This window comes from Lynx canadensis, chromosome A2, assembly GCF_007474595.2.
Source record: "Lynx canadensis isolate LIC74 chromosome A2, mLynCan4.pri.v2, whole genome shotgun sequence".
NCBI lineage: Eukaryota > Metazoa > Chordata > Mammalia > Carnivora > Felidae > Lynx > Lynx canadensis.
The window spans coordinates 167,462,648-167,484,932 of NC_044304.2; the positions used below are offsets into that span (position 1 = coordinate 167,462,648).

The following is a 22,285-nucleotide window of genomic DNA, read 5'->3' on the forward strand; positions in this document are numbered from 1 at the left end:
AATTGAAATAACTTGAGATATGGCTGTAATAGGTTTAAATTAAATGTTATATTTTTTTGTTAGGGAATTTCCTGTTGATTAATACCAAATGGAATCCCAGGACGAATATACTGAGGAGTGGTTGGGTTTTCCAGGGGAAGTCCGTGAAAGGCTGGTTAGTACTGCCTTCTGGACACACATAGCTTTGTTAGCAGAGATGAAAACAGTCCTAACAGTACGAGAACACACGTTAGTCATTGCCCTGAGCTTATGGCTGGGGGAAGGGCTGGTTGATTACAGAGGGGCCGAACGGAATGTTTCGGTGGGTGCTGGGACTCCTGCACCCGTCCGAGCTCAGAACTGCACACCAAAATGTGAATTTTTCTTACGGTAAAAAAAAGAAAAAGTGGGATTCTGTAGCTGGAATGTAGATAAAACTTTTGTTTTTATTTTAATTTTATTTTATTAAAAATTTTTTTTTTTTTTTTAACATTTATTTACTATCGAGAGACAGAGAGACACAGAGCATGAGCAGGACGGGGCAGATAGAGGGGGAGACCCAGAATCCGAAGCGGGCTCCAGGCTCCGAGCTGTCAGCACAGAGCCCGACGCGGGGCTTGAACTCACAAGCTGCGAGATCATGACCTGAGCTGAAGTCAGACGCTTAACCGACTGAGCCACCCAGGCGCCCCAAAACTTTTGTTTCTAGAAAACACTTAAAAAAAATTTTTTTTAACGTTTATTCATTTTTTGAGTGACAGGGAGAGAGCGTGAGTGGAGGTGGGGCAGAGAGTGAGGGAGACACAGAATCCGAAGCAGGCTCCAGGCTCCCGAGCTGTCAGCACAGAGCCTGACGGGGGGCTCGGAACTCACAAGCCGCGAGATCATGACCTGAGCTGAAGTCGGACGCTTAACCGACTGAGCCACCCAGGCGCCCCATAGAAGACATTTTTTTTAATGCTTAATTACCTTCTAGAGAATCTGTGAAATTAAAATGCTGTTTATACACAATATAATTTGTACGTATGTGAAGGATGGGGCTATGTCTGTCTGCTGGAGGGATGTTAGGAAACCCCTCCTCACTGGGGACACAGACGTGACAGTGGGATATGAAGACACAGGAAGCGGAAAACACTGAGCTCACTTGCTCATGGTTACAGTTTTATAATATGTAAAAAGTGCAGCTTGATTTTGTTACCTACATTCGGGGGGGGGGGGGATTTTACTCCACTTTATTTCTCTTGTGTAATACACAAGGGTTTCAAGGTCTATTTTATTAGATATATAACTTTGTACTTCCATTTCTTTTTCACTCTTTTTCTCTTCATTTTTCCCTGGCCTTGGTTATTATCACTTCTTTCCTGTCCACATTTGGGTTCAGAACCAGTGACCCGGGTGTAGGCCAGGTACTTACAGACTGACTTAAAATCTTTATTTTTGGGTCACATCTTCTGATGGCTGCTTATACATTGCCTTTTCTTTCCTATGATAATTATTTAGAATCTAATTTGATCAAATAGGATTTTTCCAGAGTCAGACTTCACTGTTTTTTTAAAAATTTTTTTTTTAATCTTTATTTATTTTTGAGAGAGAGAGAGAGACAGAGTGAGAGCAGGGGAGGAACAGAAAGAGAGGGAGACGCAGAATCCGAAGCAGGCTCCAGGCTCCAGGCTCCGAGCTGTCGGCACAGAGCCCAGTGCGGGGCTCAAACCCATGAACCATGACATCATGACCTGAGCCGAAGTCGGACGCTTAACTGACTGAGCCACCCAGGCGCCCCCAGACTTCACTGTTTATAGACTCTTGGGTTTCTGTGTAATTGGTTCAGTTCTTTGTGTGTAATTTACTTCTTTTTTTTTTTTTTTTTTAATTTTTTTTTAATGTTTTATTATTTATTTTTGAGACAGAGAGAGACAGAGCATGAACGGGGGAGGGTCAGAGAGAGAGGGAGACACAGAATCTGAAGCAGGCTCCAGGCTCCGAGCTGTCAGCACAGAGCCCGACGCGGGGCTCGAACTCATAGACGATGAGATCATGACCTGAGCCGAAGTCGGACGCTCAACCGACTGAGCCACCCAGGCGCCCCTGTGTGTAATTTACTTCAAATGTGTGCACTACTAAATAGTACCAGTGTTCTAACTCCTTTCATTAGGTGGATGTTATTTACAGATTTGAGGTTGGCAGGTAGAATTTATTACTTTTATCTAAAGCAATGTTTTATTTGGTAGATTATTATAAATTACATAGATTATACCAGTCTAAGTTTCCAAGCAGGGCAGTCAACAATATCCAGTGTTGTGTATATATGTTCATATTAATATATACTTGGATATATGCATACATCTATGAAACAAGGATGTATCTTTGATTAATACCCCCAAATAGGTAAATGCGTAACATCTTAGTTCAGGTTTTAATCGGTGAATCAGATCTTTAAAGAAATTAAGATAGAAAAAAATAAATTCTTTGATATCCTATTTTTGCTTAACCTGTGATCTCCTAAATGAGTTAAAGTGGAGATTCTGTCACATGAGAATATTTTCCCACACATGTATGCTTAGTACAATGGCGTCTAAAAATAGGAAATAAACGTTTCTTAAAATGTCAGTACTGAAAATATTGTCCCATCGGTAGGCAAAAACTGAGCATTTACCGTTCCTGTGTTGTTATGCTGGGCAAAATTAGTGCCTAAGATAGACAGTGACTATGGATCTCTGGAGAATTTGATTCGGAGAGAGATTGATATGTTCGTTGTGATGTGGGTAACTTTTAGGTAATGGCTCTTTCGTATTTTTACTTGAAGTAAAGTAAGATGTTATGTGTGTTGGGAGCGTAGAGGGTCATTTCTAATAACACGTCGTTCACTTAGAGCAGTTTATCTGGTGTGTTTTAGGAGGATGGGAGGCTGTCCGTACCTTACATAACAGAGGAGTGTCTGAAGAAGTTGGACACGAAACAGCAGACCAACACCCTGTTAAACCTGGTCTGGCGGGACTCAGCCAGCGAGGAGGCCTTCGCTCTGATGGCGTCCATCGGCCACACGCTTATGGTGCAGCATCGGATGGCGGTGCCCAAAGTCAGGCAAGTCTCTGCTGCGGTCACCATGTGAACACCAAAGTGCGCTTTCCTCCCCCCGGTGGTTTGCCCCGGGCTTCATCTGTGTCCGCTTTATGTGCTGTTGTTGTTTTTATTCTTTATTTATGTTTGAGAGACAGACAGAGTGTGAGCTGGGGAGGAACAGAGAGACAGGGAGACACAGATCTGAAGCAGGCTCCAGGCTCCGAGCTGCCAGCACAGAGCCCCACGCGAGGCTCGAACGCACGAACCGTGAGATCATGACCTGAGCCGAAGTCGGATGCTTAACCGACTGAGCCACCCAGGTGCCCCTTATCTGCTGTTTTTTAAAGTTTATTTATTTATTTATTTATTTATTTATTTATTTAGAGAGAGAGAGAGAGAGAGAGAGAGAGAGAGAGAGAGAGAGAGAGAACGTTAACCTTACACCTTAAAGAGCTGGAAAAAGAATAGCAAATAAAACTCCAAACCATCAGAAGACGGGAAATAATAAAGATTAGACCAGAAATCAATGCTATTGAAATTAAAAACAAAAACAGTAGAAGAGATCAGTGAAAGCAGGAGCTGGTTCTGTGAAAGAATTGACAAAATTGATAAACCCTTATTAGCCAGTTTGATCAAAAAGGAGAAGGAAAGGACCCTAGTAAATAAAATCAAGAATGAAAGAGGAGAGATCGCAACCAACACAGCAGAAATACAAACAATAATAAGAGAATATTACGAGCAATTATATGCCAATAAGTTGGGTAGTCTGGAAGAAGTGGACAAATTCTTAGAAACATATAAACTATCAAAACTGAAATAGGAAGAAATAGAAACTTTGAGCAGACCTGTAACCAGTAAAGAAATTGAATTCGTAATCAGAAATCTCCCAAAAAACAAGAGTCCAGGGCTGGATGGCTTTCTAGGGGAATTCTACCAAACGTTTAGAGAGAAAGAGAGCAAGCAGGGGAGGGACAGAGAGAGAACGGAGAGAGGATCCCACGCAGGCTACACGCTGTCAGCCTGATGCGGGGCTTGAACTCACGATCCGTGAGATCGTGACCTGAGCCGAAATCAAGGGTCAGACACTCAGCCGACTGAGCCCCCCCCCCCCCAGGCACCCCTGCCCGCTACTTTCTGATGAGATATGATACAGAATATTCAAGTGTGCAGGCGTTTCGTGGAAAATGAAAGTTTGTTTTTCTTTTCTAAACCAACTGATCCTTTGTGAGTCTGTTTCCCTGGCCTGTGAGGCTTTCAAGTGGCCTGTAAATAAGCTTGTTTTTTTAGAGTATCTTGGCAGCGGAAGTGGAGTTTAGTCTTAGCCACCTTTTTTAGACATTGGATTCAAGGCCCCTGGGTGACTCAGTCAGTTGAGCGTCCTGCTCTTGATTTCAGCTCAGGTCATGACCCCAGGGTCATTGATCAGGCCCCACATTGGGCTCTACCTAGGCTTCTCTGGCTCTACCTCTGCCCCTCTCCCCTGCTCATGCACTCTCTTTCTCTCTGAAATGAAATGAAATGAAATGATAAAATGAAATAATAAAAGAAATGAAATGAAATGAAATGAAATGAAATGAAATGAAAAATGAAATCGGGGCACCTGGGTGGTTCAGTCCGTTAAACGTCTGACTTGCTCAGGTCATGATCTTGCGGTTCTTGAGTTCAAGCCCCATGTCGGGCTCTGTGCTGTCAGCGCAGAGCCTGCTTGGGATCCTCTGTCCCCCTCTCTCTGCCCCGCCCCTGCTCACTTTCTGTCTGTCTCTCTCTCTTTCTCAAAAATAAATATTACAAAAAAAACCACATTTGAACTGGTTTAAAAGTAAATAAATGAAAATAAAGTCTATTTCAAACAAACAAACAGACAAACCCATTGGACTCATGCCTGCATTGTAGACCCGGTATGTTACATGTCTCTTCGGCTTCCCTATAGGACTTTTTACCAGCTTGCCCTTGACAACTTACTCCAGCACTCTGACGTTTTTGTTTTTCTAAACTTTGAAATAAGCTTTTGGAAGGTACAAAACAACACATACAAATTAAAATGTGGCTGATTTGTGTTTAGGTAAGCGTGCCTATAATCTGGAAACATTTTTCTTTACTTTGAGTGATAGGTTAGTGGCTGCTTGAAAATTTAACAGAAAAGTATTTAACAGAGCACATGGGGCAGAAATCCGCACTGGCCCCGGTAGGAGCTAAGGGACCCGTGTCATCTAGCGGCCTGCTGAAAGGCGCTGTCTGTTGTTGGTAACTCTTGTGTTGTGTCAGATGATTTATGTTACCCTAAAGAGTCCTCTTCTGGTTTTGTAAAATGCTGTCCTGTAACATGAAAAGAGCTGTTTCTTTTGGCCAGGAAAGCATTCTTTGAAATGAACTGTATGCAGAGAACACATCATCAGCTGAAACTGCCTTGTAAACACTAATACAGCCAGCTAATTAGGTGCTGTCTTAGCCCCGGTGTTTATTACTGCTGGAGGAAGTAAGAGGGCAGTGAGACTGCCACCCCTCGGTTAGGTAATTAGCTCTCTGTAGGCTAATTGCATTAGAGCAGGATGTGAGTTCTGAGGATCATAGCAGCCGAACTGGGACGCTCGCTTTTATTGTCGCACAAAGTCCACTGCTTTGGACAGTAATTACTGGAGTTAAATGCACCAGTGCCCTGCTCTGAGGTTCGCTGGTGAACTGTTTCCAAAAGGTGTTTAATGGGTAAAGGAGCTTTATACGTAGCCTTTTTTATGAGTACAGCACCTATTTCCTCTAAGAAACTACTCTAGGAATTTTATTTATGGTTTAAATATATTAGGGTTTAAGTATTTAGAATGTTTTTCTTAGCTCATGAAAGCAAATAGGCTTACTCTAACTGTTGTAGATTTTAACTGCTTTCAGGTTTTGTGGGTTGTTGTTGTTTTAAGGTATTTAAAAGATGATTAGTAAATTCCAGGGCCGATAACTCACTCTCAGCGCCTCCCAGGCTTGTATAAATCCCTCCTATTTTCAAGGTTGGGATTTGCAGTCTTAATTTCTGTTGAATGTTGATTGTCAGGATGGTTTTTTTTTTTTTTTCTTCTTTTTCTTTTTTTTCTTTTTCTTCTTTTTCTTCTGATTGTCAGGATGTTAGAGGAATATGAAAGCCCTTTTTACATTGATGTGGTAAGATTTCCAAGGTATATGTTCAAGTGCAAAAAAGGAAGATACAGAATATAAATAATAACCTACTTTTGTGTCAGAAATGTGGAAAAAGGAGAAATGTATTTTTGTATTTGCATGAAAAGTCTTGGACGCGTACACAGGAAATTCACAAAAATGAGTATTCACATGTCTGGCTGTGCTTTGGGGACCAAGGCGGGGGCAGCACGGACTTTTTGCCATTTCTTTCTGATACGGTTTAGAGTTCCAGGTCATGTGAATTACTTAAATTTTTAACAGCGCCATAATAAATGAGTTTGCCACCGACTTTTATGAGAGAAAATTTGTAAATCTTACCAGTGGACTTGGGAATTCGAATAAATATTTGGATGTAAAACTAGTTTTTCCTTAAGAAAATGTATTCTTGGTGCCTGGCTGACTCAGTGGAGTGTGCAACTCTTGATCTCCAGGTCGTGAGTTCAAGCCCCACGTTGGGTATAGAGATTACTTAAAAATAAAATCTTTGGGGCGCCTGGGTGGCTCAGTCGGTTGAGCCACCGACTTCGTCTCAGGTCATGATCTCACAGTGCGTGAGTTCGAGCCTCGTGTCGGGCTCTGGGCTCACAGCTCGGACCCTGGAACCTGCTTCGGATTCTGTTTCTCCCTCTCTCTCTGCCCCTCCCCCCCACTCACACTCTCTCTCTCTCTGTCTCTGTCTCTCAAAAATAAATATTAAAATTAAAAAATTAAAATAAAATCTTAAGAAAGAAAATGTATTCACTCTTTTTAATATGAGTAAATACTAAGTGGCCATGTGGTGAGAAGGAAAAGAGAGAAGTCAGTCTCCCAGTATCCAGAGAAGTAAGTCCAGCAAAGTGAGCATTAAGTGGACACTTGGGGGCGGCCAGTGTCCAGCGCCCAGCTCTAACCCTGGCTGACTCCGAACCTGGCTTGGTGGGCAGTGGGTTAGTGTTTTCATCGAATGGAGTTCGTTGTTCGGAAGCGTTGCGGGTTGAGCCGAGGACGGTGCCCTTCTGCCCGTCGGTGGCCGCGCCTCACCCCGCTGAGCGGAGACACCCCAGTGCCCCTCCAGCGTCCCCCCCCCCATGACCCTCTGCACGGCGTCTGCCCCTCCTCTTTCTTCTTGAACCTCCTTCACCCATCACCTTCGCAGATGCTGTTCTCGGGAAGTTTCCTTTGCTGCTGGGCTTTTTCTCCGTTTCCTCCACTGGCGGCTCTTTGTCTCTGTGTTTCAGCGTTTCCTGAACTTCTTTGACTCACTTCTTTTGCTCTTCACTTCCTCAGTTTTGTCCTACTTATTTGCTTCTCTGAGTGATAGAAGTGGCTTCAGCCACGTTTGGGAACTCCAGACTCCTGTTGAACTGCTTAACGGGGGCTGTCCTCAGCGCATTCTACACTGCCTCAGATTGAGTTGAGCATTTTTCTCCAAAATCTGGGGCTCACGCTGGGGAGCCACTAGCAAAATGTGGGTACTTCGCTTCAATTCAGATGAAATAAAAATACAAACCCAGTTCCTCGGCCCCACCGCATGCCACATTTCAAGCGCGCAGTAGTCACGTGTGGCTGGCCAGCGGCCACCGCGTCGGATCGCGCGGCAGAGACCCTTCCCGGCATCGCAGAAAGTTCTGTTGGACCGTGCTGCTGTGGCCTTGGGCTTGGATTCGCTCCTTTCTTGGTAATCCCCCACATGCATTCAGTCCCTGTGGTGCGTGGGTGCTGTATTCTCTGTGCCCCGTGTCGCCAGAGACACAACCCTGTTACTCTCCGGCTCAGGTGTCCGCCTGGCGTCCCCTTTGCTTTCAGGAAAAATTCACATTCCTTAGTTTATGGATTTGTTCATTATCCTTTCCTTATTGAACGTTCGGTTACCTCTCTCACTTTATTTGTAGCTACAAAATGCTTTTGCCCCAACCATGCTTGTGTGGCCTCGCCTCCACCGAGTTTCATGCCTCTCGCCTTTTGCCCCTGCTGGACTCTGTCCAGAATGCCTCTTCCCTCCGTGCCTTATCTTTCCTGGCCGAATTGTCTGTTGGATTCATGCTAAGGTGATCATCTGTCAGAAGCCTTCTTGGGGCGTCTGGGGGGCTCAGTTGGTCAAGCGTCTGACTCCTGATTTTGGCTCAGGTCGTGATCTTACAGTTCGTGAGTTTGAGCCCCACATCGGGCTCTGCGCTGACAGTCCAGAGCCTGCTTCAGATTCTCTTTCTCCCTCTCTCTTTCTCCCTCTCTCTCTCTGCCCCCCCCCCCATGCTGTCTCTGTCTCTCTCAAAATGAATAAAATAAACCTTTTTTTAAAAAAAGAAGCCTTCCTGAGTTATTTAGTGAGATGTCACCTGTAACTCCAGCTTGCAGTGAAATTTCATTTTAGGATCGATACTTCTGGTAAAGTGCTGATGTCAGGAGGTGGGCTTACAGTCCGGGTATGCAGACGGGCTAGTTCTTGGGGCTGAGCTCTCCTGTTCCATGGATTTCTAAAACCTTTGAAATGAAGTTTTAAAGATAATGCCTTAGAGATCACAAAGGTTGATATTATAATTTGCCTGTGGTTTTCTTTTTTTTTTTTTTTTTTTTAATTTTTTTTTTCAACATTTATTTATTTTTGGGACAGAGAGAGACAGAGCATGAACGGGGGAGGGGCAGAGAGAGAGGGAGACACAGAATCGGAAACAGGCTCCAGGCTCCGAGCCATCAGTCCAGAGCCCGACGCGGGGCTCGAACTCACGGACCGCGAGATCGTGACCTGGCTGAAGTCGGACGCTTCACCGACTGCGCCACCCAGGCGCCCCTTGCCTGTGGTTTTCTTGTAAAGACATCAAATCCTAAGGCCTCCCAGATCAATTTTATTGCAACATGTGCTTGATTTTTCTTTCTTTCTTTTTTATATATATATAAATTTTTTTAAACATTTTATTTATTTTTGAGAGAGCACAAGCAAGGAGGAGGGGCAGAGAGAGGGAGGAGACACAGAATCGGAAGCAGGCTCCAGGCTCTGAGCTGTCAGCACAAAGCCCGATGTGTGGCTCAAATTCATGAACTGTGAGATCATGAGCTGAGCTGAAGTCGGATGCTCCACTGACTGAGCCCCCCAGGTGCCCCTGTGCTTGATTTTTCTAAGAAAAACTAGTAGAGTGAGCCAGCTTAATTGTGTCTTATGTTGTTAATGGTTGTGATGTAGCTAATTGTGTGCTCTGAAGATGCATGGCTGTTGCCTCATCAGTTTTCTGAGTGTGATGACACACTCCTTAGCTCTGATTCATAAGCTCATATATGTAACAATTTGAAATAGAATGATTCTGCACATGACTTCAGTGGAAAAAAATAACAGATTTGTGTTCTATTTTATAGTTTAGATTATGCTGTTCTTGTTTTTGTAAATACATTTTTATCATTTCTTTTGAAAATACTGAGGTTATCTCCCTACAGAGAAACAAATTTATTTTTTGCCTGTGACTTCATGCTTGCTTTTATTATCAGTGATATTTTCTGTATAATCAATACATTTAATTTGCTACTGATTCATGTTAAAATTTTCTGTTGTAAAAGTCAAATAAGATTTGTGAGCTTCTAAACATTTCAGCACATAATGATTTCATTATTAAATCTATTTTGAAGTCATGTATAGATTATAAAGAAATTGATAGTAGTTATTGTTAGACACATCTAGTTAATAAAGTGGTGTTGATTTGGTCAAATTTAGCAGTAAGTGGGTTTTGAAACTTCTAAGAATTTTCTAGATTTTTATGAGTGATAATTGATTCACAGGAAATACAAGTCAACTTGGCAAAAGCACACATGAAGGCTGTGTTGATCTTCTTGAGTGTATTTTTCAAGAGTGGTGTTAAGGAATGATAAGGAAAGCACTGAAGGGCATTAATGCTGTTTTCCCAGTTTTATTTTATTTTATTTTATTTATTTTATTTATTGATGTTTGTTTGTTTTTGAGAGAGAGATAGAGCAGGAACAGAGGAGGGGCAGAGAGAAGGAGACACAGAATCCGAAGCAGGCTCCAGGCTCTAAGCTGTCAGCACAGAGCCCGACACGGGGCTCGAACCCACGAGCTGTGAGATCATGACCTGAGCCGAGTCGGACGCTTAACCGACCGAGCCACCCAGGTGCCCGTGTTTTCCCCCATCTTTAAAAAAAAGTGTTTTTTTAACGTTTATCCATTTTTTGATAGAGATGGAGCGTGAGTGGGTTAGGGGCAAAGAGAGAGGGAGACACAGAAGCAGAAGCAGGCCCCAGGCTCTAAGCTGTCAGCACAGAGCCCGATGCGGGGCTCGAACCCACGAGCTGTGACATCATGACCTGAGCTGAAGTCGGACACCTAACGGACTGAGACACCCAGGCGCCCCTTCCCCCATTTTAATGAGACTGTAGTATGAGGGAAAGTTCAGTCTGTTCAATTTTAAATAAAAGCAGTTGTCAGGAAGAGGGGAATGGTCTGTGTAAACCTGTGTGGTCTTAGCACTGGAAGGTTAATAGAGCTGCATGCCTGAAGCTTCTCTTGATTCTGAGTTTTCAGTTTGTGAAGAAAACTTTTTTGGCAAGTTGCCTCAGACTGAAATACGCCTTAAAACTTTTATAATAATTAAGGAAATTTAGAATTTATTTTCCATCTTATATTTTCTCGGGGGTGAAACGTTACGCATGTATTTTAATACTACTCTTGTCAATAACGTGATACTTTCAGCAGGAAAAGCACTACGTCTCTACCTGTGTCTACAAGAGGCGAATGGACTCTGGGTGGTGACTTGTCATATTTCTTTTACCTGTGACACCTTTATGTGCGGAGGAGGTGTCTGAGAATGCCTTTCCTGCCTGTGTGTGAGCTGGTGTCCCCCACTGTGTCCTCTTTAATAACTTAATAGTCCTGCAGACAACAGGCCTGAATTTATGACCTGGGTTGAAAATGTTGCCCTTTACTAATTAACTCATAGGTTTATCTCAGCTAAATAAAACTTCATGGGTAATTTGGAATATATCCCAGTTTACATAAAGAACATGTTACTTCCTTACCTTTTAGCAGTAAAGCCCCAAACTAAATAACCTTCAGTGATTTATAAAAATGTTTCTGTAAAATGTTTATTTATTTATTTTGAGAGAGCGCGAGAGAGTGTGAGCAGGGCGGGGGAATCCCAGGCAGGCTTCTCACTGTCAGCGAGGAGCCCTCACAACCATGAGATCATGCCCTGAGCTGGAATCAAGAGTCAGACGCCTAACTGACTGAGCCACCCAGGCACCTCTGTAATTTATAAACATGTTTAATAATTTGTTTTATTTTTGCCTACTGATTAATTTAGGTAATACAGTTCTTTCAAAGTTAAATCTGAAATACAACGTTTGCTATGTGGCCATTAAAATGGTGTTTCAGAAGCATAGATTTTTATGTGGAAAGATGGTAATGATAGTCGTAAGGGGGACTGCGCTGTCAGACGGTGTGCTGGGAGATGCCTTTCTGCTTGTGTGTGCACACCTCGTATCTGGAGATCTGTCCCAGGGTGTTAAGTCTGGGTGTCTGTGGGAAGATAGCAGGAAATGTTGCCAGTGCTCCTTGGCTGTGTCGTTGTGTTGCTCTTAAGAGAGAAGAGCAAAGGAGACACGAGATGAAAATACGGAATCTCTCGCATTTCTGACGTGCTTGAGTTTCAGTATTTATATTTAACACGATTTTAAGTAATCTTGTTGCTATCAGTAAAATTACACTAGATAATGTATTTTTGAAAGAACTAACAAGGCAAGCAAATATGACCTTCTAGAATTCTTCTGTGCTGTAAGTTTGGGTTTTTTGTAGCTTTTTTCTCTCTTTGTTTTACATGTGGTTGTTTGGACATCCTTCATAGTCTGTGAAAGTCCGTCAAGGCAGGAAAGTCAACATTTAACACTCTTCACGTGTTAGGTGTGTGGTAAGCATTTTAAATATCTCAGAGATGGAGCAGGCACTATTTTTTTAAGCTTATTTATCTGTTTTGAGAGAGAGAGAGAATGAGCCAGGGAGGGGCGGGGGGGGAGGGAGCACCCGGAGAGAGAGCTGTCTTCATTAGCGCAGAGCCCGACCTGGGGCTCGATCTCACGAATCGTGGGATCATGACCTGAGCTGAAATCAAGAGTCGGACGCTTAATCGACAGCCCCCCCCCCCCAGGCGCCCCTCATTGTTCGTGGTCGTTTCTTATGAGGAGAAGTAGAAGTGGTCTCGGGGCCACTGGGGCTTGTGGCCACACCCCTGAGGAGACCAAAGGGCCCTCTGTTACTCCGGAGTCTGGGACTGGTTCTTGCCACGAGCCGGCTTGACAAATTGGGGTCGGATTCCGGCTCGGAGGTGACTCAGTGTGAGCTTTGGCACCCCACCCAACAGGTGTAGGACTGGTGCTTGGTCCACAGGCACTTGAAACGTGGGGTTCTGCTCTCCTAGGAGCTTCATCTGCACGTTCTCCTTCCAGAATCCTCCCTAACGTGTCCTCTCATGCCGCTGACCATGTTTATGTTCCTTGGTTCTGCAAAAACCACCTTTGTTTTTGCCCTTCTACTTTCTTGTTCTAAGATGATTCTAAAGTAAGGTGACATTCCTTTCTTAAAACCCTGTTTTCCTACTATCCTAAACCATTTTTACTGTCATTTAATCCCACAAGTTTGAAATTTAATTTTTGACTCCTACACTTCTAAAACTGTTTTATGCAAGTTTTTTTCTGATTACAACACTGCGATGAGCAAGTATGTTCTATTAACACACAGGCACTGTGCACCATGGAGTTAGAGTTCGGTAAGCCTCTGCCTTTATCCCCAAAGGTTTTTAGGCTTTTTAATCAAGTCGATATTATACGGGAGGGTTTTTAAAAACCTTTAAAATATACTTTTATTTATTTTTGTTTGTTTACTTGTTTTGAGAGTGTGTGTGTGCGTGTGCACATGCAGGGGAAAGGCAGAGAGGGAGAGCCCCATGTGGGGCTTGATCCCACAAACCGTCAGATCATGACTTGAGCCGAAATCAAGTCTGATGCTTAACCGACGGAGCCACCCGGGTGCCCCATTTGAATTTTGACATGTTAGTTAACGTTAAAAAACATGTATTTGTATGTTTGTTTCAAGAATGATGACTTACAACGAGGCAGCGGTTTCAAAATGTTAAACATACGTTGGTAACACATGGTATTTGCTCTGAAGCAGCCCGTGTCCTTCTCTTGGTGCAGGACCGTTGCTCTGGAACATGCACGTGGACCGATGGCGTCTGGGACTCACCAGTGACTCCCGCTCACACTCAGCAAGCAGCCTGGGGTGGGAAGCATGCTGTTTGTGGGTTAATACAGACATTTTCTGAATCGTACATTTCTCTTTTGTTTATAGCTTTCTTTAATTTTGAAGAAATGTATTGAATGAATATGCACTTATTCTCACTTTTTTACCCCCATTCCTTTTTAGGCTTCTCTACAGTTTAGCCTTTAATGCCAGGTTTCTGAGACACCTGTGGTTTCTCATATCTTCTATGACAACACGGACGATCACAGGGTATGTGCTGCGTGGACTTATAAATTGAGCTTAACTTGAAGCATGTGGGAGGTCGTGACCTAATAAAGATATTGTAAGATGGTATTTTAAAGTACTATTTTATGTAAGAAAAATTCTAGATGGTCTCAATTTTATAAAAAGAAATTAATGCCTAATTTACAGTTATCTGTATATATTAAGCGGATGGCTTTATTTGAAAGTACATTTGTTTTTAAAATCCTAGTCATTTTTTTTCAACCACAGGCTTGATATTTCTTTGCTCCATATGACTTTCATATATTTTTGATAGTGAAAATATAGAGCTGAAGCAAATTTAACACCATTACAGACATTAAAACGTAAAATATTATAGAAGTTGCTTTTTGAAACTTTTGTTTGTGTAATTAGGTTTTTCTTTCTTTTTTTTAATATGAAATTTATTGTCAAATTGGTTTCCATACAACACCCAGTGCTCATCCCACTAGGTGCCCTCCTCAATGCCCATCACCCACCCTCCCCTCCCTCCCACCCCCGATCAACCCTCAGTTTATCCTCAGTTTTTAAGAGTCTCTTATGGTTTGGCTCCCTCCCTCCCTAACTTCTTTTTTTCCTTCCCCTCCCCCATGATTTTTCTTATATGAATCGGCATGTAACTTAAGTTCTAGAATCTTTAATATACACATTTTAATTGGATGTGTACTAAGCAGAGAATTTAATGTTCACACATCCTTCATGGTGAGCTGACGTAGCCTAGCGTCCCATCGACTCTCTCCTCCATCAGGAGTCCGCGCTAACCCCTCTCTGCCAACCCCTCTCTGCCGTAACAGTGAAAATGAAGCATGTGGCTCAGGCAACCAGAGACTGCACTTCCAGAATGCAGCTCTCTGTGCTGGCAGTTACAGCGGCCTGCAGCCTGTCTGGCCTGTCTGACGAAGGACAGACACATCTCACCTTCAGGGCGAGAGTTTGGAAGGCATTGCCTTGGCATTGCCCGCCTCTCTCTGTCTCTCTCGCCCCGCCCCACCCTGCCCTTTCCCTTCCCTTCCCCTCCCTCCCTTCCCTTCCCCTCCCTCCCTCCCTTCGACAGGAAGTTGAAACAGTTTTTGGTGAGTGAGGATGAGGTGCCCAAAATGCAGACACGCACCGGGTTGGTCTGTGAGGTGTCAGGTGGTGACACACAGAGAAAGGGCGACCACGTTTGCTGCCTTTGTCTCCCGGTCAGCTCCTGGGCAGCAGGAGACCATATGCGAGGCATCTGTACAAGCTAGTCTTACAATAAGAGGGGATGTCAGTTCGTTGATAGTTTTACTTTGAGTGACATACTTGGTTTTCTTCGTTTAATGTTACTGCATCTGGAGTGAGCAGAGGGAGCTTATAATGATCCTGCAGCAGCTGATGACACTCCTAGAGGTGACATGAACAGGGAGGAGCGGCCGAGATGGGAGAGAACCTTGGATGCCTTAGTGTCTAGAGAAATTCTTTTACATCCTTTCCTTCTCAGATAAAAATGTAGGGCTTTCATGTGTGTTTGGTTTCGTTTTTTGGTGCCTTTCAGCCACTTAACGGCTGTGCCGGCCTTGGCACATGACAGGTTTGTTTAGCGCAAAAGATCAGGGATCGCTGGGGCAGGAAGTGATCTTCGGGCTCCGAGTGTTTCAGCTTAGCGACCTGCCCCGGCCCACGCTGTGCCTGACGGCCGCCTGGGGTGCACAGTGTCTGGCTTGTAAGGAGGTGGGGTCGTGGTGTGAAGGAAAATGAGGTGTTATTAATTATAGCAAACTGCTAATACTACTTTATAAGTTGGTGAATTTCACAAAAGTTTTAAAACTCATTGCTTAGAAGCCAGATGGAGAATTTGGGTTTCATTTTCCATATTGAATTAAAGTCCCTCAAGAAACTTATGATGGGATGCGTACTAGGATTGTGTTAATAATCTGTAAATTTCTTGAATTTACCATTGGAGTAAAATTTAAAACTTAAATACCTGATTTTCCTGAAACTGGCATTGAGTTAGCTTGGAAATCGTTTCATAACAAGACTTCCGCTGGGACCTCTGAGTTCTAAGGGTCATGACGAGCGTGTGAAAACGTACATTTCTTTGTGACCCCCGAGTCTCGCCGGCCTGGGTTGGAAGCCCAGGGGTCTGTGACCTCACAGGCTCCTGGGTGATTGGGGTGCAGCTGACCCCAAACGACCACGTGGCTGGCTGGCTTGTCTTTGTCGTGAGACATCCCTTTACCATCGCGGGAGGGGCTTTGCCGGGTCACGGCCTGGGCGGTCATTTCTCTGACCCCGAGGCTGGCGTGGTGCCTCGTTGTCTCTAACTCTGTGGGGACTGTTCTCATTATGAATTCTTGTCACACTGACACCAGTAGTAAGTAGTACTGACAGTAGTCTAAGTAGCGCTCTTAAAACTCGTTTCAGGTGAGGGGCCTGGGTGGCTCAGTTGGTTGAGCGCCTCTCAATTTCGGCTCAGGTCATGACCTCATAGTTCATGGGATCGAGCCCCAAGTCAGGCTCTGCGCTGACGGCATGAAGCTGGCTTGGGATTCTCTCTCTGTCTCCCTTTCTGCCCTTCCCCCGTGCATGTTCTCCCTCTCGCTCTCCTCAGAATGAATAAACTTAAAAAGATACTTTAGCATGCTCTACCGACTGAGCCAGCCAGGTGCTCCTTCCCTACCTTTTCTGTTAAGAAAACAACAACAATAAACCTTCCACCAAAGCCGTAAAAAAAAATATTAAAAAACCAACCTCATTTTAGGCAGGAAAGCATTCAGTAGAAACTTCTGTAGCAGAGAAACCTTGATCCAAGGAGGAGTGGTTGCTGCAGCCCGGGGTGGGAGCCTCGTCCAGAGGGCGTGTCCAGAGGGGAGGGGTCACCCGTGGCCCCAGCGATGCTCCTGTGGCAGCCGGCTCTCCAAGTTCTGAACCAGTGTCTTTTCCATTACAGTAAATTATGGACTTTTTATTTGCACATAAGTCTTTGTGATTGACCTGTTTTTAGAGGAATACCTGAGTCAGTGTTTACGGCCAAAAGAACGGTCGGCGGAGAATCAAGAAACGTGTCTGCTGGAGGGGACCAGAGGCCCACATCTGACCCTTCTTGCCGGCCACAGTTTCTGTCATTAAAATGAAGATGATTCATTCCTTTTGCTTACCTTATGGGGGTCAAGGAGAAAAAAGCAGCTCATGTTGAATAATCGCCCTCCTCTCCTTTAGGGAACGCGTGTCAGCATCTTACGTGTGCTGGCGCATACGTGCGTGACCGGTGGTGGCGATTAAGGGCGGGGACTGCTGACAGGCTAACAGCTGGAAGCTGGTGTCTCACTCTTCCAGGTTCAGGAAATACCTTCTCCACCTTGTAGCCCTGAACTCGACCTGTCCCGTGTCCCCCAAAACAGCATCTGCCCGTCACTGTCATCTGTTCTTTGGGGAGCTCTGCAAGGGAACCAAAAGATACAATCCATTTTTATTAATACAACAAAACATGTGACGTTAAACTTTCTTCCTGCTGTACGTCAGCACGATTTTACTGTGTGAATGGCCCAGGACTAGGTTTGGGGGGCGGGGGGTCCCTGGGGAGGAGGAGGACTGGCCGGTTCAAAGGGCGCCCCCACGCCTCTTGTATCCTAACGTAAAGAGCCTTTCTTTGTCATCTGGCTTTGGCCACGAGGTAGGATGCTTGTACTCTGTCCCTTGTGGCACGTCGTCACTGCGTTTTTATTTTGGACAGACCCCTTACATCCGTCACTTCACCGAGCTGCTGTCGAGTGCTGTGGGTACACACAGCAGGACGGCTCGCTCAGGCTGTGTTTCTTCTGCGGGACAGCAGAGTTCACGCTGCACATCTGGGTCCCTGTTCTCACGGCCCTGCTGGTGGCGGTGCTGTCCCCTGAAGTGGGCCCCGTGGACACCCTAACGCTCCAGGCCGCTCAGGCCAGCTCACCGGAGCCCCACTAGGAATAACAGTACATTTGCCTGGCCTTACCTTCTGCTTCGGGCTCTCATGTAACTTGGCAGTGGTGGGCAACCGGTTGGTAATTTGTGGCTCCTTATTCCTGGTCACAGTTCACCTGATTCACACCTGTGGTTTTGTGGAAATAAGTGTTCGAGTATAAACGTACGTGGATGAAGATGAGCCGGTGATCACGCACGACACCTGCCTGTTCAGGGTTGGCGGGACACGCTGAGGGGACCGTGGGGCTTGATAGACGCGGGAGTGCTTACACGTGACCCTCTATTCACTGGATGGTCAGCAGGACAAGGGGCCACATTTGACCGAGAGAGGACGGGACAGGTTCCAGGTGGCGGAAGTAAATGTAGTAGCTCTCAGCTCCTGACCCGTGACAGAGACTCTGGGGCGCCCCGCAGACGGCCTTACTTGAGATCAGCCCTCCTGGTACAAGCAGGGGCGCTAACGGGAGCTGGTGAGGGAACTAGCGGAGTGGAAACAAGGCCCAGCACAGAAGAGGGGAACCTTTATTCCTGAAGGTTCTGGTCAGGGTTCCATACTCGGCCGTTTTGAATGTTCCCAAATGTAAGTCACTGCGTAAATTTTTCATGAGACCAACTTGGTACTTTGTTAAATCCGTTAAGTAGAGAGGGGAGAAAGGGGACAGTTTTCAACATAGAAATAAAGTCTGTGTCTTTAACAGTGGCGTTACTTACTATGACCTCTCTCTGGGGACCGCTGGCTCGCTCGGTGACTGGATTCGTCCAGTTGATCACGGTGGCAGGAACATTAGTAAGGAGTGGTGGGTTGTGTCCTGCTTTTTAATTGGAGTTATTTACGAACCCATGTTGTTAGAAGGACTTGCCTTCCCTTGAAGTAGTTCAGTTGCTAATGGGAATGTTATTTTCCCTGATTATGCTTGTCTGACGGCCTGTCTTAACTCATTCCCAAATGAAAACTAACCTTAAAGTCATTGTGGTTCTTTTTGCTTCCATTTCAAGGTCGATGGTGCCACTGCTCCAGGTGATATCTCGGGGCTCCCCTATGTCTTTGGAAGACTCCAATCGAATCATCCCTCTCTTCTACCTGTTCAGCTCTTTGTTCAGTCACTCGCTAATTTCCATACACGACAGTGAGTTCTTTGGGGACCCCATAGAAGGTAAGAGTTTTGCGGAATCTGGGTTTTTTTGGCTTCACTGCCTGTCTGTTTTCATAGATGATAGAAAAGTTTTAAACCTCTTAAGCCTCTCACTGTGTTGAGAAATGAGAAAAAACAAGTATGATAGAATATGGAACTGTGTTTCTCAGTTGTAGGTCAGAGACAATCGTCAATGATGCCTTTTACCCTAGAAGAGCTGATAATGTTGTCTCGCTGCCTTCGAGATGCATGCCTAGGGATCATCAAGTTGGCTTATCCAGAAACCAAGCCAGAAGTTCGAGAAGAGTATATTACAGCATTTCAAAGTATTGGGGTCACGACTAATTCTGAAATGCAACAGTGTATACAAATGGAACAGAAGCGATGGATTCAGTTATTTAAGGTATAGAATATGCGGGGTGTGTGTGTGTGTGTGTGTGTGTGTTTAGGAGGTCACACAGTGTACAAACGTGTCCTGACTAGATTCATTTCATAAAAACAGAAGGACAGGTTTGTATCCGGCATCGTTCTTAATTTGCAAAACTTTTTTAAATGAAGAAAATTCATTTTCATTTTACTTTTGCCTTCTTTTAAAACCTTGTGTTTACATTGTTACATGCATCATTTATAAGTTGCTCTAAGTACTTTTAGTGACCGGATGAAGTATAAATAAAATTTTAAAATATTTTCATTTTCATTTTTCACCGAAAGATCTCTACAGATTTTTTTTTTTTTAATCTCTTGAGAAATTGATTAAGAAAAGTGGGATAAGGGGCACCTGGGCGGCTCAGTCGGTTAAGCCTCCGACTTCGGCTCTGATCATGATCTCATGGTTCGTGAGTTCAAGCCCCACGTCGGGCTCTGTGCTGACACTTCAGAGCCTGGAGCCTGCTTCGGATTCTGTGTCTCCTCTCTCTGCCCCCTCCCCTGCTCACACTCTCTCTCTCTCTCTCTGTCAAAAATTAAAAAAAAAACATTTTAAAAAAAAGGTGTGATAAAGTCATTAATGTAATGTAAGTTGCATGTAAATTATTTTAGGATATCTTCATTTTTACCCATGCCCAAAGAGAAGTTACGGGTTGCCGTGGCTGGAATGCTGGCAGGAAATCCCCACCAGTGCGAGTATCACTGAGGGTAGAAAAAAAGAAAAGATAAAGGGTGCTTGACTTGCCATGAAATTTCTGCAGCAAACACATCCAGTCAGCTAAAATCGCTCATTAAGGGAGTGGGAGCAGAAGAAGTGCATTTTCCAAATTGAATGCTGGATTTACAGTCCGTTTGATACCCGCGACCCCTCGCGCACTAATGTGCGGCTCAAATCATCAGCTGTCCCTCCAGGTCTTTTATCACTGCTTTTGTCAAGCTATCTATTTAATTGAAAGAAGTTAATTGAATGAAAATGATCAACTAAGCTTGTATTAATATTGCTAATGGAACTTTCTTCTTGGCCATGTTTGGAGAAAGATGTCAAGCTAGACTTTAGGAAAGGCCCATTAATGCTCGCACTTAACCTGATGGGCTAATTAAGGACTGCTTATTCATCCGACGAGTGCACGATAGTCTCTATCCAGCCCATTGTGCCGGATTTTACAACACATTTCACTTAGGAGCATGAGCATTAGTAGCAGTGAGAGTAACTGATAATGTTTTGATTGCACTGAACACAGTACTAATGCATCATTGAATTTATAATTTGTGCAGATTGATGTAATATATGTTTGCACAATTTATTTTAATTACCTATCTCTGCATTCCCAAGTAAACTCTAAAGGTCACATGTTGAACCCTTAATATATCCATTCTTAAAGAGTGACAGTTTTGCAACTTTTCTAAGTTAAAAATAAGCTGTCTAACCCATTTAAAACTTAAAATTCTTAGGTAAACTTTTCCTGGATATGTGTATTATGGTGGCATATGTGTTTTTCTTTAAGTATTTAATTAAACTCTGGGATCTTTGTTAATAAAGCTTTCCATTATGTAGGATATCAGGTTTGTGTGCACTATCAGATAATCTCATTATTTCATAGCACCTATTGAGAACCTCATAATTTTCACATGGCAGGCTTATCTTTAGGACTTAGAAATCTCAGAATTTAATAATTCTGTATAAGATATTTCCCCCTGGCCTTGTTTTGCTTTAGCAGTAAATGAAAATTCTGTAGTGAATTTTTTCTTATGCCTTAAAATGACTCATTACCACTTGATTGAGGATTGAAGTTTTCAGGAATTAGGGTGAAGGTTCACTTTTGTGGTACGGGATTGTTTTAGGTTTGAAATTGAGTGGTTACTAAGACCTGGGTTTAGAACAGAATTGTTTGAAAGACAGTTTTTTGAACAGGATTCCTGTTCTTTGGGGAAAAGAAACCTTCTTCATACTCTCTGCTGTTAAGCTGAGCCCCCAGAATAATGAAAAATCAAGGCATAGTTTTTGAGTAGAAAAGGTTTTTTTCCGTGTAAGAAAAAATTATCTTTAACATGAGATCAAAAGAATTACCTCCCAGTGGATACCGTGTCCCAGACGGTAGTCTCAGAGCTGTACATATATTAATTCTGCCAGGAAGATGCCATTATTGTCCCCATTTTACAGATGAGGCCGCATGGCCGCCGGTGAATAGAACCGGCATCCGAACCCGGCCGCTACTCTGCATCCCCCTCGGAAGACTACGAAAATAGAATGCTAGCATTTCATAGGTATTTTAGTGCCAAATTTGAATTGAAGAATTCAAGGTAGAAGCAACCAGAAAGGTAAAAGCATTTGCCCGTGATTTCCTGCCTTCCGCTGATGGTGACAGAATTGCAAATGATGAGGCCTGACTCCTCCGGCCGGCAGCCATTTTCATTTTTCAGTCTTACGATGGGCCTTTCAGACTGATTTCTGTGAGAGGCCCTGCTGGCTGGTCACAGAGCATAGAATTTTAAGTGGATAGAGTCATCTTTCTTTGTCACTCTAAGAATTGAGGTCAGTTGCTAGGCCCCGCATTGACACTGCTAAAACAGTTTATGCATTTATCAAATTTATAAACTCCTCTTGAGGCGTAATTTACAGGTCTAATTACTTGAGCCCTATCAGGAGATAGGAAGTCCTGTGTGATGCGGCTTCTGTGGGAGCTGTCGCCTACATAGGAGTCCCCTACCCGGAAGGTGGGGGCCTGGGGAGCAGGGAAGAGACTTCCGGAGCCCCTCTCGTCTGCACACCTCTGCGTGGAGAGACGGAGGTCTGTATTGTGAGTGATGTTCACTTTCTCGGTGGCTGGTTTTATTTTTCAGGCTCAAAAAGAATCCTTTAAGAAGTGAACATTAAAACAACAGCAGTGCCCTAACGCGGCCCTAGCGTGCCGCCGTGAACTGTCACTGTTAGGCACGCGACGCACCTTTGTTCTTGCAGGGTAGTGTCACTTCCTTTCCGGTCTTTGAAGGTTTTTGTTTAGTTTCTGACTACTGAATAAAATGGGTACTTTCAGAAGTAATTTTGTAGTGTTTTAGACATCCTGGAGAACCCGGTTGTCTTTAAAGATACACCAGTTTTCGCAGG

The 22,285-nt window shown here is 44.1% G+C and overlaps 1 protein-coding gene across 3 annotated transcripts in view; it reads left to right on the top strand.

The window, feature by feature from the left end:
* UBE3C (ubiquitin protein ligase E3C) overlaps nucleotides 1-22,285 on the top strand; it is a 119,271-nt gene that overhangs the window by 41,526 nt on the left and 55,460 nt on the right. For 2 of the 3 annotated variants that reach the window (XM_030308904.1, XM_030308906.1), the window contains 4 exons: nucleotides 2,873-3,060; nucleotides 13,598-13,684; nucleotides 18,617-18,774; nucleotides 18,924-19,156. In XM_030308904.1, coding sequence (XP_030164764.1) covers nucleotides 2,873-3,060; nucleotides 13,598-13,684; nucleotides 18,617-18,774; nucleotides 18,924-19,156 — 666 coding nt within the window. The remainder of the gene's footprint in view (nucleotides 1-2,872; nucleotides 3,061-13,597; nucleotides 13,685-18,616; nucleotides 18,775-18,923; nucleotides 19,157-22,285) is intronic. The other variant, XM_030308905.1, reaches the window with a different exon arrangement.